Below are 19,233 nucleotides of genomic sequence, written 5' to 3'. Positions count from 1 at the left end.
ACATAGTCCAAAAGAAATGTGCTTCTTTTTCCAGCACCCTCACATCATTCATGTTTTCCCTGAGAGCAGCACTGAAGCATCACGAGATAGGTTCAGTAACATCATCCTGACTCCTACAGCTGAGTTGGGTACTAAGTGATTCATTGGCGGTGTTATCAGTACATGCCTTTACTGCAGAACATAAAGCATGCTCAACAGTAATTTCATTGGAGGGGGGATGCTCTGACACTGATGTTCTTTGCTTATTTCTTTTCATGTAAAACATGCCGTCGAGAAAACAGTCCTTGAGACTGAAGGTCAGCATTCAAACAACGAAGGCAACAGGATCATGCTGCAGAGCTTGTCACGATGTGGAAAGGAACCTTGCATTTATGGATGAAGTGGGAGCGCACATTGGGATGCATTTGGGGAACATTCACCAAGAATAGACTGAGTTCAGACTCTTGTGACTTTGCCTTCTTCACATGGACAATACAGTCGTGGAATAGAGAGCCACGCGTTCATTCACCACAAGGCTCTCCAGGAACAATCTCTTTAGTTCTGCATAGCAGAGACTCAGCCGGACTGTCTCACGGGAATGCTAGCGACACAACATGTATCCATGCATAGCAGTGCCTCGAATGTTTAATGCACTCAATAAAATTTCTTAATAATTAAACCTGGACTTGTTGAGGTTTTTGATGTTATTTTCCCGGCTTTGCAACTGCACTTCAGATATTCAACTGTGGTGTGGTCCTTGGGGGGCGGGGGGGAAGGGGGGTTTGTGAGGGGGTGGGGGGGGGGGGGGGGGGAAGAGGGAAGAAGGGGCAGTGTGAGGGGGAGGTGGGGGAAGAGAGGGGGTTGTGAGGGGGAGGTGGGGGAAGAGGGAGGGTTGTGAGGGGGAGGTGGGGGGGGGGGGGAGGTGGGGGAAGAGGGGGGGTTGTGAGGGGGAGGTGAGGGAAGAGGGGGTGTAGTGGGAGGGAGTTAAATTCAGAAGCTCCTGAAGAGGGGGATGCAAAAGGCAGGGAGCAGACAGCTGCAATGCCAGAAGTACAGTTGAGAAGTAGGGGAGTAAGCGGCTGGATGGAGAGGGCTGGAAGCGAGAGGCCGTAGAGAGTCGCAGGGAGCAAGCGGCCAAAGACCTTGGTGTCGCCGGGTGCGGGTAAGTTCGGTAAGTCTTTTGCCGTTGCAAATTTATGGCGCATGCGCAGAAAAATGCACCACCAACCCCCACCCCCACCACGCTGCTGCCTCTGGCCGCTCCGCTTCCCTCCGTCACCAGCCCTTTCGCTCGCCCACTCACCGGCCGCTCCGCTCCCCTCAGGCCCGCTCCGCTCCCCTCCGTCACCGGGCCGTTCGCTCGCCCATTCGCCGGCCGCTCCGCTCCTACCAGGCCCGCTCCCCCCAACCTCCCTCCCTGGCCCACTCCCCACCACCTCCCTCCCCGACCCGCTCCCTCCCTCCACGGCCGGCTCCCACCCCCTTCCACGGCTCACTCGTTCGCTCTCTCACTCCGCCATTGTGGGCTGCCATGTGTTTGTTAGGTTGCCTCCGTGTGATTATTTGAGCAGCGCCATCTTTAGTCCTGGCAGTTGCCTAAAGTCGCAGTCTGTGACGTTTTAGTGGCACATGCTGCATTTGCGCATGTGCCACAGCAGCGCCCCCTAGCGGTAGCGTTGTCAGCAAATGCAGCCTTTATTTATTCCCACTGTAAATACTTTAGATAGTACTAATTTTTCACCAGCCTCACTCTTTGTTGCAGCGTTTTCAGAAGAAACACTACGGCTTTTGGTTTTAACTTCCAACACTCAGCTCTTACGCGTCCGACCTTATGACAATGAAAACATGTTGGCATTTTTGAATCGATCCTAACCTCCATACTGTCTTTCTTGACACTTTGGGAAGCATCTGTCTTCCCGGCATTGCTATCCCCTTCTCTGTACTCAGAAACAGGGTCACCATTTGCTCAATCTTTCCAACTTCTGCGTGGATTTCCAAATGAAGATCTACTACCCCACAGCTGTTTATGGGACAAATCATAATCAGCTAAAATAGCAGCTTCTCTTATATTAGAAACTTTACAGTTTTCTAGCTGTATCCTAATACTTGCTGGAACACTATTTTTCATATTAACAAAACCTCTCACATTTCTAAAATTCTGTTCAAGATTTTTGACCATGGGTATGATTCAATGAAACATTTATTTCTCTAGTAAATTCTACAAAAGTTTGATTCTGTCTCTTCCTCAAATTTCAAAGTTTTAATCGATAAGCTTCTGGAATCAAATCATATATGTTAAGTACCGCATTTTTAACACTCTCATATTCTGCAAACTGTTCCTCTGAAAAACTGGAATAAACATCCAATGCTTTTCCTAATGAAACACTTGGCAAAAGAATGGTCCATGTTTCTCACGGCCAAGCTAACCTTGTAGCAATTTTCTCAAATGAGACAAAATACCTTTCAACCCCTTCCTTACTGAATTTCGGCTCCAGGCAAATATTCCTTGTTAAATCAAAACCCGGAGCTAAACTCGAATCATCATCCAAACTACCAGTTATTCCCGGTCCACGTAAACGCAGCCTATCTTTTTCCAATTCAAATTGTGTCGCTTCCCCTTCCCTTTGAACCTCTAATTCAAGTTTCCGCATTTCTCCATTTCCTCTCCTTCAAGCCCAAGTTTTTCATTCCCATTTCTTTTGTTCTTCCGAGTTCAAATTTTTGCTATTCTTTTTCCAATTCAAGTTATTTCATTTGCAATTGAATCCTAGCTAACTCAATCTGTGTTTTATCTGGTTCAACCAAATGTTGTGCTAAAGTCTCCACTACTTTTGCTTTTTTAGCCCCTGCTTTTACCTCTATCTTCAACTCTTCTGCTAATGCCATCAACCTAACTTTTGTTGATTGTTGCAAAACACTCGGGGATAATTAACTTTTAACAGACCTCAAGAATTTATAAGCAGCTACAAATACCTGGTTTTACCAATACAGACCACTTTTCTAACAGGGATACTTGAGTAGTGGCTTTAAAGGAACATCAGCTTAAGAACCATAATGCAGACTTAGTGTGAACAATGTTACAGGAGATCCACTTAGGGTGGAGAAAGAAGTTAATTTTACTTGCTTGTAAATTTCTAGCTCCAAGCCAAAATAACCCAGCTTTAAATCACTGGATTTCTGTCTTTTTAAAAAAATATTTTTTTTATCCATAACAAAGAATGACACTTTGAATCACAATATCCTTAGCATAACAGCCCCACATTGTTCACAAAGAAAACTTCAATAAATTGCAATTTTCATTTATATTGTTATTACATGTACAATGTCCAACAAGTACAATTAAACTATTAGACTATATTCCCCTGGATTTAGAAGGATGAACAGTGATCTCATTGAAACATAAAAAATTCTTCAAGGCTTGACAAGGTAGATGCTGGGAGGATGTTTCCCCTGCCTGGTGAGTCTAGAACTAAGGGTCACAGTCTCAGAATAAGGGACCTGAATTTAGGACAGAGACGAGGAGAAATTTCTTCAAAGGGTTGCGAATCTTTGAAATTCTCTACTACAGAGAGCTGTGGAGGCTCAGTCATCAAGTATATTCAAGTCAGCGATCAATAGATTTGTTGATACTAAGAGAATCAAGGGATACGGGAGTAGTGTGGGAAGGGTTGGTGAGGTAAATCAGCCATGATCTTACTGAATGACAAAGTAGGCTTGAAGGGCTGAAGGGCCTACTCCTGCTCCTATTTCATGTTATGTTCTTAACTACCCTCCGAAATGACCTAATAAGTCACTCAATTGTATTAAACCACAACAAAAAATTATAAAAATAAAACTGAAAAACCACCCACCATGGACCCAAGTGTCTAATTCGGGCACTACAAAGGCACATCTAGACCACCCTGCAAAGCCCTCCTTGCTAACATCTGGAGACTTGTGCCAAATTGGAAGTTCTGTCCCACAGACTAATCAAGCAACAGCTGACATAGTCATAGTCACAGAATCATGCCCCAGGGAGCGTAGTGTGTCATGTTAATAGCTAGTAATCCAGAAGCTTGGTTGAATGATCCAGAGACAGGAGTTCAAATCCCACCACAACAGTTCTAAAGAGTGTGCAGGGACAGAGGGACCTGTGGTTCATGTGCATAGATCTTTGAAGGTGACAGGACATATTGAGAGAGTAGTTAGCAAAGCATATGGGATTGAGTGCAAAAGCAGGGAAGTTATGCTGCACCTTTATAAAGCTTTGGGTGGGTCACAACTAGAGCATTGCAAACAGATCTGCTCACCAGACTTTTGGAAGGATATGAGGGTCCTTGGGAGGATGTACAGAAGATTTACCAGAATGGCTCCAGGGATGAGGAAATTTAGCTACATGGTCTGGTTCGAGAAGCTGAGGTCGTTGTCTTGGGGCAAATCTGATAGTGTACAAGATTATGACAGGTTTAGATAAGGTAGACAAAGAAAAGCCGTTCCCATTAGCTGATGGTACAAGGAATAAGTGGCGCAGATTGATGGTTTTGGGAAAGATATACAGGGGGAATGTGAGGAAGGACATTTTTTATGTAGCGAGTGATATTGACCTGAAAATTGCTGTCCACGAGGATGGTGGAAGCGGAGACAATTAATGATTTCAAAAGAAAATTTGATGGGCACTTGAGGAAAACAAACTTACAGGGTTATGGGGATACAGCAGGAGAATGGGAATTATTGTGTATTGCTCTACAGAGAGCCAGAGACTCGATGGGCCAAATGGCCTCTTTCTGAGCCATAATGACTCTATGGAGGAATGCACACAGTCGTGTTCCCCAGGAATTGGTACTGGGGCCACTGCTTTTCTTGATCAATATTCATGACTTAGACTTGGTTATACAATTTCAAAATTTACAGACGACACTAAACTTGGAAGTATAGTGAACTGCTTGGAAGATAGAGATAGACTTCAAGAGAATATCAACAGGCAGGTGGAATATATGAACAAATTATTGAAGGTGGCAGGGCAGGTTGAGAAAGTGGCTAAAAAGGCATAAGGATCCTGAGCTTTATAAATAGAAGCACAGAGTACAAAAGCAGGGAAGTTATGATGAACCTTCATAAAACACAGGTTCCACCTCAATTCCAATTCTGGGCACAGCACTTTAGGAAGACCATGAAGGCATGAGAGAGGGTGCAGAAAAGATTTACGAGATTGGTTCCAGGGATGAGTATAGACTGTAGAAGCTGGGGTTGTTCTGCTTAGAGAAGTTTGAGAGGAGATTCGATCGATGTGTTCAAAATCATAAGGGGTCTCGACAGACAGACAGAGAGAAACTGTTTCCATTGGCAGAAGGGTTGAGAACCTGAGGACAACAATTTAAGGCTGCATTTGTTGACAATACAGCCACTAGGTGGCGGAGTACTTGCACGTGTGCAAATGCAGTCTCATGCACAAACGTCATTGCGACGTTTTAGGCAGTTGCCAGGATTAAAGATGGCGCTGCTCAATTTATGACAAATAACAAATTAAATTCAATCGCTGCGATCCCAACCCAAATAATATCCCGCTTCTCTCTCCAGGCGCTGCCTCCTGCACCCGTCTGCTTGCCGCTCACTCCTGGCCTCGCCGCTGCCTTCCCTCAGCCACTTGCTCCCCGCTTCAAACACCCCCCACCCCACCGGCCACTCGCTCGCCCTCACTGCTTCATTGTCATCAGCCCTCCCCCGCCCCGGGGGAGAGAGGGGCAAGATAGGAATAGGCAGGGAATGGTAGGGAGACTGCAAGCAAGAGACTGATGGAGTGAGGGGGAGTGGGCGCAAGTTGGGTTCCCACCAGGTGGTGGAGCTGGATGACATTCCAGTATGGCTGCGCGTTGACGTTTTCACGCGCATGCACGAATTAGTCCTGGCAAAAACGCAGGCTGCACATGTGCAGCACCTTACAGACAGCAAAAGACCGTTCTGCGCATGTGCGCAGCTGGGAGCACTCTGATGACGATGGTGCACCGGATGCGCTGTCAGGAGTCACTTTGTCAATTTAAAGTGATTGGCAAAAATAACATAAGGAAAAACTTTTTAATGCAGCAAGTGGTTACAATCTGGAATGCAGAAACTGAAAGGGTAATGGAGGCAGATTCATAGAGTTATACAGCACAAAAACAGGCCCTTCGGCCCATCGTGTCTGTGCTGGCCATCAAGCACCTAACTATTCTAATCCAATTTTCCAGCACTTGGCCCGTAGCCTCGTATGCTATGGTGTTTCAAGTGCTCATCTAAGTACTTCTTGAATGTTGTGAGGGTTCCTGCCTCTACCACCTCTTCAGGCAGTGCGTTCCAGATTACAACCACCCTCTGAGTGAAAAAATTTTTCCTCAAATCCACTCTAAACCTCCTGCCCCTTACCTTAAATCTATGCCCCCTGGTTACTGACCCATCCGCGAAGGGAAAAAGTTTCCTACTATTTAACCTATCAATGCCCCTCATAATTTTTTATACCTCAATCATGTCCCCCCTCAGCCTTCACTGCTCTAAGGAAAACAACGCTAGCCTATCCAGTCTCTCTTCATGGCTGAAATGCTCCAGCCCAGGCAATATCCTGGTGAATCACCTCTGCACCCTCTCCAGTACAATCACATCTTTCCTCTCGGTGGTGCCCAGAACTGTACACAGTACTCCAGCTGTGGCCTAACTAGCCTTTTAGACAGCAATCGTGGCTTTCAAAAGGGAATTGGATAAGCAGCTGAAGGGCGAATATTAGTGGAGCTACGGGTATAGGGCCAGGGAGTGGGACGAACTAAACTGCTCTTGCAGACAGCTGGTGCAGATTTGATGGGTCAAATGGCCTCCTTCTGTACTGTAATCAAAGAACAAAGAACAGTACAGCACAGGAACAGGCCACTCAGCCCTCCAAGCCCGCGCCGATCTTGATGCCTGCCTAAACTAAAACCTTCTGCACTTCCGGGGTCCGTATCCCTCTATTCCCATCCTATTCATGTATTTGTCAAGATGTCTCTTAAACGTCTCTATGGTACCTGCATCCACCACCTCCCCCGGCAACAAGTTCCCGGCACTCACCACCCTCTGTGTAAAGAACCTGCCTCGCACATCCCCTCTAAACTTTGCCCCTCTCACCTTAAACCTATGTCCCCTAGTAACTGACTCTTCCACCCCAGGAAAAAGCTTCTGACTATCCACTCTGTCCATGCCGCTTATAACTTTGTAAACCTATGTCATGTCGCCCCTCCACTTCTGTCGTTCCAGTGAAAACAATCCGAGTTTATCCAACCTCTCCTCATAGCTAATGCCCTCCAGACCAGGCAACATCCTGGTAAACCTCTTCTGTACCCTCTCCAAAGCCTCCACATCCTTCTGGTAGTGTGGCGACCAGAATTTCACACAATATTCTAAGTGTGGCCTAACTAAAGTTCTGTACAGCTGCAGCATGACTTGCCTATTTTTATACTCTACGCCCCAACCGATGAAGGCAAGCATGCCGTATGCCTTCTTGACTACCTTATCCACCTGCGTTGCCACTTTCAGTGACCTGTGAACCTGTACGCCCAGATCTCTCTGCCTGTCAATACGCCTCAGGGTTGTGCTATTTACTGTATACTTCCCACCTGCATTAGACCTTCCAAAATGCATTACCTCACATTTGTTCGGATTAAACTCCATCTGCCATTTCTCCGCCCAAGTCTCCAACCGATCTATATCCTGATGTATCCTCTGACAATCCTCATCACTGTCCGCAACTCCATCAACCTTTGTGTCGTCCGCAAACTTACTAATCAGACCAGCTACATTTTCCTACAAATAATTTATATATACTACAAACAGCAAAGGTCCCAGCACTGATCCCTGCGGAACACCACTAGTCACATCCCTCCATTCAGAAAAGCACCCTTCCACTGCTACCCTCTGTCTTCTATGACACAGCCAGTTCTGTATCCATCTTGCCAGCTCCCCTCTGATCCCATGTGACTTCACCTTTTGTATCAGTCTGCCATGAGGGACCTTGTCAAAGGCTTTACTGAAGTCCATATAGATAACATCCACTGCTCTTCCTTCATCAATCATCTTTGTCACTTTCTCAAAAAACTCAATCAAATTAGTGAGACACGACCTCCCCTTCACAAAACCAAGCTGCCTCTCGCTAATAAGTCTGTTTGTTTCCAAATGGGAGTAAATCCTGTCCCGAAAAATCCTCTCTAATAATTTCCCTACCACTGACATAAGGCTCACCAGCCTATAATTTCCTGGATTATCCTTGCTATCCTTCTTAAACAAAGGAACAACATTGGCTATTCTCCAGTCCTCTGGGACCTCACCTGTAGCCAATGAGGATGCAAAGATTTCTGTCAAGGCCCAGCAATTTCTTCCCTTGCCCCCCTCAGTATTCTGGGGTAGATCCCATCAGGCCCTGGAGACCTATCTACCTTAATGCTTTGCAAGACACCCAACACCTCCTCCTTTTTGATAATGAGATGACTGAGACTATCTTCACTCCCTTCCCTCGGCTCATCATCCACCAAGTCCTTCTCTTTGGTGAATACTCATGCAAAGTACTCATTTAGTACCTCGCCCATTTCTTCTGGCTCCACACATAGATTCCCTTCTCTGTCCTCGAGTGGGCCAACCCTTTCCCTGGTTACCCTCTTGCTCTTTATATACGTATAAAAAGTCTTGGGATTTTCCTTAATCCTGTTTGCCAATGACTTCTCATAACCCCTTTTAGCCCTCCTGACTCCTTGCTTAAGTTCCTTCCTACTGTCTTTATATTCCTCAAGGGCTTCGTCTGTTCCTAGCCTTCCAGCCCTTACGAATGCTTCCTTTTTCTTTTTGACGAGGCTCACAATATCCCGCGTTATCCAAGGTCCCCGAAACTTGCCAAACTTACCCTTCTTCCTCACAGGAACGTGCTGGTCCTGGATTCTAATCAACTGACGCTTGAAAGACTCCCACATGTCAGATGTTGATTTACCCTCAAACACCCGCCCCCAATCTAAATTCTTCAGTTCCTGCCTAATATTGTTATAATTAGCCTTCCCCCAATTTAGCACCTTCACCCAAGGACTACTCTTCTCCTTATCCACAAGTACCTTAAAACTTATGGAATTATGGTCACTGTTCCCGAAATGCTCCCCTACTGAAACTTCGACCACCTGGCCGGGCTCATTCCCCAATACCAGGTCCAGTACGGCCCCATCCCTAGTTAGACTATTTACATATTGTTTCAAAAAGCCCTCCTGGATGCTCCTTACAAATTCTGCCCCATCCAAGCCCCTAGCACTAAGTGAGTCCCAGTCAATATAGGGGAAGTTAAAATCACCCACCACTACAACCCTGTTACCTTTACATCTTTCCAAAATCTGTCTACATATCTGCTCCTCTACCTCCCGCTGGCTGTTGGGAGGCCTGTAGAAAACCCCCAACATAGTGACTATTCCTGAGCTCCACCCATATTGCCTCGCTGCATGACCCCTCTGAGGTGTCCTCCCGCAGTACAGCTGTGATATTCTCCTTAACCAGTAATGCAACTCCCCCACCCCTTTTACATCCCCCTCTATCCCGCCTGAAGCTTCTCAATCCTGGAACATTTAGCTGCCAATCCTGTCCTTCCCTCAACCAAGTCTCTGTAATGGCAACAATATCATAGTTCCAAGTACTAATCCAAGCTCTAAATTCATCTGCCTTACCTGTTATACTTCTTGCATTGAAACAAATGCACTTCAGACTACCAGTCCTGCTGTTCTCCGCAACATCTCCCTGCCTGCTCTCCCTCTTAGTCTTACTGGCTTATTTACTAGTTCCCCTTCATTTATTTCACTTGCTGTCCTACTGCTCTGGTTCCCACCCCCCTGCCACACTAGTTTAAACCCTCCCGAGTGACGCTAGCAAACCTCACAGCCAGGATATTTGTGCCCCTCCAGTTTAGATGCAACCCGTCCTTCTTGTACAGGTCCCATCTGTCCCTGAAGAGATCCCAATGGTCCAGATATCTGAAACCCTCCCTTCTACACCAGCTGTTCAGCCACAGTGTTTAGCTGCACTATCTTCCTATTTCTAGCCTCATTGGCACGTGGCACAGGGAGTAATCCAGAGATTACAACCCTAGAGGTCCTGTTTTTTAACTTTTTACCTAACTCCCTAAACTCCCCCTGCAGGCCCTCATCACTCTTCCTGCCTATGTCGTTGGTACCGATGTGTACCACAACCTCTGGCTGTTCACCCTCCCCCTTCAGAATGCCCCCTGTCCGTTCAGAGACATCCTTGGCCCTGGCACCAGGGAGGCAACATACCATCCTGGAGTCTCTTTCGCGTCCACAGAAGCGCCTATCTGTGCCCCTGACTTATAGAGTCCCCTATAACTATTGCTCTTCTGCGCTTTGTCCCTCCCTGAACAACAGTGCCAGCCGTGGTGCCACTGCTCTGGCTGCTGCTGTTTTCCCCTGATAGGCCATCCCCCCCAACAGTATCCAAAACGGTATACTTGTTAGAGAGGGGGATAGCCACAGGGGATTCTTGCACTGACTGCCTGCCCCTTCCAGCGGTCACCCATCTATCTGCCTGCACCTCGGGTGTAACCACTTCTCCAAAACTCCTGTCTATGATGCTTTCCGTCACGTGCATACTCCTAAGTGCATCCAGTTGCCGCTCCAACCGATCCATGCGGTCTGTTCTATGGTTCTATATTCTTAGCGTGGAGAAAATAAAAGGACTAAGGCATAGGTCTAGAAAAGGTCAGTAGTATCACACAGTTCACATGGTTACTGCAAAAATATAACACTTTTATACTGGGCAATACTCTGTGATTTGCACTATTTGGATGTCCAAATCATTCATCCATGGAGAGTGAAAAATATGGATGCATCTATTTTGCTCAGTGAAACCAACACAACTTTATTTTTATGGAATATAAACCTGGATTTTGATCAATTATATTATGCACATTTGAAAGACCAAAAGTCTTCTCCATTCTTTCCCTTCAACTGTTCTCCATGCACGCATCTCTGAGGGCATCCAGTACAGCTCCTATAACCTACTGCAATACATACCATTATTAAAAAGGCTGCGTTTGCTGACAACGCAACCACTAGTGCAGTACTAGCACAACTGAAACGTCACAGTCTGCGATGTTCAGGCAGCTGCCTGGAATAAAGATGGTGCTGCTCAATTTATCACAGAAAAACAACTTCAGCTCATGGCAGCACACAATGGGCACGTTTTATACTCAGAGAACATTGCGCAGTTTAAAGTCTCATCAGAAGGACAGCACCTCTGACAGTGCTGCACACCCTCCGCAATTCTGTGAGGTTTCAGTGCCATCCAACTCTCTGGCCGCTCACTCACCACCCCCCGGCCGGTCCCCCACCCCCCATCCATCCAGACGCTAGCTCTAGGCCACAGGCCGCTTCCCTCCTCTCGTCCACTCGCTCCTACATCATCCTGTTACCCCTCATGGCCCACTTTGCTTCTTCGGCGTAGCAAGTGGCCAAGAGTAGGGAAGCAGCCCACGCCTACAGCTAACGCCCGGAGGGATTTGGGGTGGCGGTGGGGGGAGAGCAGGGAGAAGAAGGAAGCAAGCGGCCAAAGAGCGGAGGTGGCAGCCAGGAAGTGGGAAGAGAGCAGCCTGGAATGAGTTGCCGAGGGGCAAGAGCATTTTCTGCGCATGCGCCAGTTAGCATCTTCCTGCGTCAGTTAGTCCTGGCAAGGCAAGACATAGGCTGCGCATGTGCAGCATCTCAGCGCGTAGGAGACCATTTGCGCATGCGCGCAGTTTGGAGCGCTCTGATGAAGTCAGCAGGCCGCTACGCTGTCAGGAGTCACTTTGTATTAAAAAAAATGACACTTCTATATAAAAAAGGAGCAAGATCACTTTGCTCCTCACCCACAAGAAAGTTTTAATAAATACATATATGGTTGAATAAAGTATGCTTCTGCGATATTTCCAATAAGACATGGATCAAAATTTTGTAAAAAAAAGCTCCCTTCCATGCAATATGAACAGATGGGAAAAGTATCCCAAAGTGACAATCCCTCACATGTGAGACATCTCAAATCTGGATTTGAAAGAGTTTCAATACATTGTATCTTGATCCTGAAGATCAGAAAATTATTTTAAAACATTTTTAAAGTAGTACGTTTATGACTCACGTGCTTCCTGTCCCCATCCATGCATATGTAACTTCCCAGCAGAATAGTAGAGAAATCCCAGCACCAACATCAGACAAAGAGCTAGCAACAAATTGCGGACAGATCCCAGAAAACTCATCTTCACATTATTCCCAGAATTCTACAGCACCTGATCAAAACAAACAAAATTTATTAGCTCTGGTAAGATAGAGGGAAAATGCATTTCTCCTTAAAAGTCCATAACAGTTTGCTTACACTTACACAAAATACTATTTTTGGAGATTTTGTGTAAAGGAGGGAACTTCCATACATCCATAGGACCCACAGAATAAACTTATGTACCACAGTAGTAGTTTCCAGGCAGAAAGTTGAGTATTATTCCCAGAGATTCCCAAGATCATTTAGGATCAGAAACTACAGCAACAGAGGTCTGTCTATTCCACAATCTAGCTCGTAGTAGGCATGTAAAAAATCTGGCATGAGACAGTTTATATTTGAATATTGAACCAAAAAACAGAACTCATCAAGTAACACATATATTGGTTTAAATATACAGCTTTTGAAGAACTGGGAAAAATCTCCAACTAGCACAACACAAGGAATGGCTCCTGAATCAAGCTGATCTTCGGTCACTTAAATACCTTTGGAGGGTTCCTAGCCTCCACCAAGAAGTTCAACAGAAGTAGGTGTGTGCATGGTGTGGGGGAAAATTGAAACATTTTCTGCAGCAAGCCTGAGAGTCTGCAACAATAAGTATGTCCAGCAACCTCTGGGCTGTTAGGGATTTTTTTTTTTAATTTTGGGATGGTCATGGTCTGTGTAATTGATTATTTTTGAAAGCTGCCACAGCAATTAGGTATGATAAAATGCAAACATTTTACCATCTCTAGTTTCCAGATCACAAACACCTCTTAGTTATAAGCTGAAGAAAACAGAAGCAAGTCATTTGGCCCAAATGCTTGTAAAAGATGGCAATATTATCTTCCATCAAAATTTGTAGTTGAGACTTGCGAGGCTACCCAACCGAGCAGCATCAATAGTTTAAATGAAATATAAGAAGCTATGCTGTATACAGGTATAGAGAAAACTGACTAAACTTGATCAGCATGCACTGCGAAGGCCAAAGAGCATTGAGCTAAAGTAACCCGTTAACAGCTGCAAGCTGCCTTCATTACAGATAAACAAAGTCACTGTTGAAAAAACACTTTAAGGCTATGGAATATTTACGATAGGAGGGATCACCACACAGTCCCTGAGGAGATGAAGTCCTATCTTCACACTGAGGGCACCCTCTATTGTGTTGCATGACACTACCACCACACTAAATGGAATAGATTCAGAATAGACCTAGCAGCTCGAAACAGGGCATCCACCACCACTGTTGGCTATCAGCCACAGCAGAAATATATCCCACCATAATCAGTAACCTTACGCCCCAGCACATCCCTCACTCTACCATTGCCATCAAGCCAGGTGACCAACTCTGGTCCAATAAGGAGTGTAGAAGATTATGCTAAGGGCAGCATCAGATGTACACAAAAATGTGGGCCAACCTGGTAAGGCTACAGCATAGGACTACATGCATGTTAAATAGCTGAAGCAACATGCTATTGACAGAGCTATGTAATCTCATAACTAACACACCAGGTCAAAGCTCTGCAGTCCTGCCACATACAGCCATGAAAAGTGGTGGGCAGTTAAACAACTAACTGGAGGAAAAAGCTCCAGAAACATTGCCATCCTCCAAAATGGCAAAGCCCAGCAAGCGAGTGCAAAAGACAAGGTTAAGAGTCTGCAACCATCGTAAGCCAGAACTGCTGAGTGGATGGCCCATCTCGGCCTCCCCCCGAAGTCTCCATCATCACAGATGTCAATCTTCTGTCAATTCAATTCACTCCAGGTGATATCAAGAAACACCTCAACACATTGGATACAGCAAAGGTTAGGGATCCCAACAACATCCCAGCTATAAGGTCGCAGACTTGTGTTCCAGAACCAACCTGGCACTAGCCACTACAGCTACAATGCTGTCATCGACCTGACAAAAGTGAAAAATTGCCCAGTTGTGTCCTGTACACAAAAGCCAGGACAAATCAATCACTGCCCAGTCAGCCTACTTTCAATCATCAGAAAAGTGATGGAAGGTGTCATCAACATTGCTATCAAGCAGCACTTACTCACCCTTAACCTGCTCATTGATGATTGAGTTCCGCCAAGGCAATTCAGTTCCAGACCTCATTACAGCCTTGGTCCAAACATGGACAAAGAATCTGAATGTCACAGATGAGGCAAGTATGAAAGCCCTTGACATCAAAGCAGTGTTTGACAAAGTGTGGCATCGAGCCCCAGTAAAATTGAAGTCAGGGAATCAAGGGAAAACTCTCCAATGGATAGAGTCATACCTAGCACAAACAGAAGATGGTTAGGGTTATTGAAGGCCAAATCATCTCAACCTCAGGACTTTGTTGCAGAGTTCCTCAGGGTAGTGTCCTAGACCCAGCTGCTAATCAATGACCTTCCTTCCATCATAAAATCAGAAGTAGGGATGTTAGTTGATGATTGCACAGTGCTCAGTTCTATTCACAACTCCTCAGATAATGAAGCAGGCCGTGTCAGCATGCAACATTCAGGCTTGGGCTGATAAGTGGCAAGTGACATTCACGCCACACAAGTGACAGGCAATAACCATCTCAGAAAACAGAGAGTCTAACTACCTTCCCTTGACATTCAACGGTATTAACATAATTGAATCCTCCACTATTTGCATCCTCAAGCTCACCATTGACTAGAAACTTAACGGGACCAGCATTGCAGCAACTCGCCAAGGCTTCTTCAGAAACCAGCAACCTCTACCACCTAGATGGACAGCAGGCACATGGAAACACCGCCTACATGTCTCCCTCAAGTCACACACCATCCTGACTTGGAAGTAATTGCTGTTCCTTCATCGTCACTGGGTCAAAATCCTGAAACTCCCTCACAGTACTGTCGATGTAGGTTTACCACATGTGCTCCAGCAGTTCAAGAGGGTGGCTCACCACCACCGTTCAAGGGCAATTAGTGATAGACAATAAATGCTGGCCTTGCTAGCAACACCACATCCCATGAACAAATTAATAACACTTCCCACCTTTTGCTAGTATGAGTAGCTACCCTTAGTGCCTATTCTCGATCTTCTGTTTTGTAGCCAGCATGCTATCCATTGGTGCATTTTGGTAAAAAGAAAATGTAAAAGTAATTATACTTTGAATGATGTGGAGAAGCAGTGGGATTGCGGGAACAGTTTCCACATTAAAACCAGCACTTCGACAGGATAAGGCCATGAAAACAGTTACTGCACAATTGGCTTTTATGGCAAGGGGATACAGAATATAAATCAAGATGAATTGGTAAATTTACATAAACCCTTAGCTGGCCCACAGTCGGAGTAAAGTGTCGAGCCCAAAACTGCATACAATAGGATGCTTCTTTGTTGCCTCGAATACAGTGCAGATTCAAAGAGATAGGCAACTGAGGAGGTGGAGAAGGAACAATTGGAGGGGGAAGGGGGAAGTCTAGGCAGTGGGGAGAGTGCAGCAGCAGAGATGGAAAGGGAGGGTGTCACAATAGGCGAAATGGGCAGGATAGGAACTGAGGGAGGTGCGGTCAAATACAGTAGAAAATAATTAAGAACATAAGAAACAGGAGCAGGAATAGATCATACAGCCCTCAAGCCTGCTCCGCCATTCATAAGATCATGGCTGATCCTCCGCCTCAACTAAGTGCCCACCCATTCCCCATATCCATTGATACCCTGAAAGACCAAGAATCTGACTACCACAGCCTTGAATATACCAAACGACGAAGCATCCACAACTCTCTGTAGTAGACAATTCCGAAGATTCACAAACACTCTCAGTGAAGAAATTTCTCCTCATCTCAGTCCTAAATGATCAACGTCTTATGCTCAGACTGTGCACCCATGTTTAGATTCCCCAGCACTGAAACAATCTTTCAAAGCCTGTCCAGCCCTTTCAGAATCTTGTACGTTTCAACGAGATCACTCTCATTCTTCTAAACTCCAGAGTATACACCCAATTTACTTAGCCTATCATAGGACAACTCTTTCACCCCAGGAACTATTCCAATAAACCTTCAGTGTACCTCCTCCAATGCAAGTATTTCCTTTGTTAGATATGGAGACCAAAACTGTGCACAGTATTCCAGATGAGGTCTTACCAAAGCCCTATAGAGTTTTAGAAAGACTTTTCTTGTACTCTAATTCCCTTGCAATAAAGGCCAACATGCCATGTGTCTTCGTAATTGCTTGCTGTACCTCCATTCTAACTTTCTGCATTCCTTTCACGAGTACACCCAAGTCCCTCTGAACATCAACATTTACAAGTTTCACGTCTTTTAAAAAAATTCTGCTTTTCTACTTTTACTACCAGTGAATAAACTCACACTTTCCCACATTTTACTCCATCTGCCACCTTGTTGCCCACTCACCTGGCCTAGCTATATATTTTCGCAGCCTCTTTGTGGCATCCTCACAGCTTACATTCCCAACAAGCTTTGTATCATCAGAAAACTTACATACATTACTCTGTCTCTTCGTCAAAGTCATTAATAGAGATTGTAAATAGCTGAGACCCCAGCACTGATCCTTACGGCATCCCACTAGTCCCAGCCTGCCAACTTGAAAATGCCCCATTTGTCCCTAATAACAACAAAAAGTGCTGGAAATGCTCAACAGGTCTGGAGACATCATCTATGGAGAGAGAAAAACAGAGTTAACGTTTCAGGTCGATGATCCTTCATCAGAACTGGAATGAGTCGGAGCCGGAGATAGTCCCTGAGGTAGGAGACGTGGCTGTGCAAACGAGTTTTGGTAGACACCTTATCAAATGCCAGGAGGGAAATGGAAAGCCATGAAGGCAAACAAGGTAAAAGAGACAAACGGAAATTCCGTCTGAGAGAAGAACAGAACTTCTTCAAGGCAAGAATTCCTGGAAGAGAAGTGGCAGTGAGTTAAACTCTAAAATAAAAGCAAAATACTGCAGATGCTGGAAATCTGAAATAAAAACAAAGTGCTGGAAATGCTCAGCAAGTCTGGCAGCATCTGTGGAGAGAGAAACAGAGTTAACATTTCAGGTCAATGAGCTTTCATCAAACCCATTTGTCCCTACTCTTCCTGTCTGTTAACAAATCCTCTATCCATGCTACTCCCAATTCCATGAGCCCTTATCTTGTGTATTAACCTTCTGTGTGGCACTTTGTCAAATGCCTTTTGGAAATCCAAACATACAATATCTACTGGCTCCCCTTTATCTATCCTTCTAGTTACATGCTCAAAAAACTCTAATAATTTGTCAAACATGATTTCTCTTTTGCAAAACCATGCTGACTCTGTCTGATCATACTATGATTTTCTAAGTGCATTGTTAAGACTTCCTTAAAAATAGATTCCAGCATTTTCCCAACCACTTATGTCAGACTAACTGGTCTCTAGTTCCCCGTTGTCTCTTTGCCTCCTTTCTTGAATAGTAGAGTTCCATTTGCTAACTTCCAATCTGCTGGGACCGTGATAAAATCCAGGGAAATTTGGAAACTCATAACCCAGTGCATCCACTATCTCTGCAACCACCTCTTTTAGAACTCTAGGATGTTGGTCATCAGGTCCTGGGGATTTGTCAGATTTTAGTTGCATAAGTTTTTCCAATACATTTTCTCTGCTGCTATTAATTACCTTAAGTTCCTCACTCATATTAGCCCCTTGGTTACCCTCGACTTTGGTATGTAATTTGCGTCTTCCACTGGGAAGACAGGCACAAAATATTTGTTCAATGTCTCTGCCGTTTCTTCAGTCCTCATGATAATTTTTCCTGTATCTGCCTCTATTGGACCAATGTTTACTTGAGTTACTCTCCTTCATTTTATATACTTGTAAAAGCTCTTACAATCTGTTTTTATATTCCTGGTGTTAAGACCGAAGCGGAAGGAGTGCACTGTCTTTCTCTACTTCCACTTCTCCATGGGTCACAACATATATTTAAATGTTTATTCAGTTACCGATACAGCCAATTATATACTCTATTTTTATTTCAGAATAAAATCCACCAACCAGGTTTCTCTAATAAACAACAAAAGTATTAATTTATTATAAAACAAGACTTAGTCAATAAAGATGCAAAGCTTTAACATACAGTTTGAAATATGACAGTAAATATATATATTCCCTTCTAAATACCCAACACACACAAAACAGACACACACACACAGGTTCAGGGTAAAATAGAGATGCTTTGGCCAAAGTACTTGTTAATTCTTGAAGAAAAAGGATAAGATATGTTATTTTCCAGATGGCATACAGTCTGGCATCCAAGTACACATAGACAGGTCACTGGGATCTTTTCAGAAGCAGCTCGGCAGTTCGTTCAGATGTCAAGAGGAAGTCTTCCAGAAGCTTCTCAGGAGAAATGCAGCACCAGGAGTTTTAGCTATCACACACTTGATTTTTCAGGGTTTCTCAAGAGGTGGAGAAAGATGAGCTGGGTGCTTCTCCCTTAGCAGGCTGACTTCCAACTGACTCAAATCAGTATTCAAAATGAAACCCACTCTTGAGCACCATAAATCTTGACATGTCACTTCTCTTGTAAACAACTCCCTTAGTCAGAAGGCATCTGTTATTTATTTAGCTGAAGACATGTGACATCCAGCAAATGTTTTTAAACAGAGTCCTTCCAGTGACCCTTTAAAAAAAAAACACATCCATGGAATCCCTTCAGTCTCAAATGAACCCCCCATCTCCACAATTCTAAAACACAAGTCCTCAAAAATGTTTTAAAAATGGAAGCACTTTCATAATACCGGCTAGTTTACTCTCATATTCTGTGTTTTCCCCTTATCATCAACTTTTTGGTGGCCCTTTGCTGGTTTCTAAAACAGCCCCAATCCTCAGACTCACTACTATTCTTTGCAACATAGAAGTCTCTTCTCTTAATCTAATACTTTCCTTAACTTCTTCAATAATCAAGGGATGGATATTTTTCTTGCTGAGTTTTTGTTTTTTTTAATGGAATATATTTTTGTTTCTTTAAATGTTTCTCACTGTTTATTTACCTGCCACACCTTTTAGTCTATTTACGCATTCAGCCTTAGCCAGCT

At 44.6% G+C, this 19,233-nt stretch overlaps 1 protein-coding gene across 11 annotated transcripts in view; it reads right to left on the bottom strand.

Annotated features, from left to right (window-relative positions):
- Positions 1-19,233, bottom strand: part of st3gal3a (ST3 beta-galactoside alpha-2,3-sialyltransferase 3a) — a 788,939-nt gene that overhangs the window by 556,252 nt on the left and 213,454 nt on the right. For 10 of the 11 annotated variants that reach the window (XR_010975488.1, XM_068036918.1, XM_068036928.1 and 7 more), the window contains one exon: positions 12,109-12,256. Coding sequence is in view for 10 of the 11 variants with exons in the window: in XM_068036918.1 (XP_067893019.1) it covers positions 12,109-12,226 (118 nt within the window). In the remaining variant the exon portion in view is untranslated. Of the gene's footprint in view, positions 1-12,108; positions 12,257-14,268; positions 14,424-19,233 lie in introns of those variants that run through there. The other variant, XM_068036923.1, reaches the window with a different exon arrangement.

Source organism: Heterodontus francisci, chromosome 8, assembly GCF_036365525.1.
Source record: "Heterodontus francisci isolate sHetFra1 chromosome 8, sHetFra1.hap1, whole genome shotgun sequence".
In the NCBI taxonomy this organism is placed as follows: domain Eukaryota; kingdom Metazoa; phylum Chordata; class Chondrichthyes; order Heterodontiformes; family Heterodontidae; genus Heterodontus; species Heterodontus francisci.
Note: the sequence above shows the minus strand (reverse complement) of the source record. Positions and strands in the feature narration are given on the sequence as shown.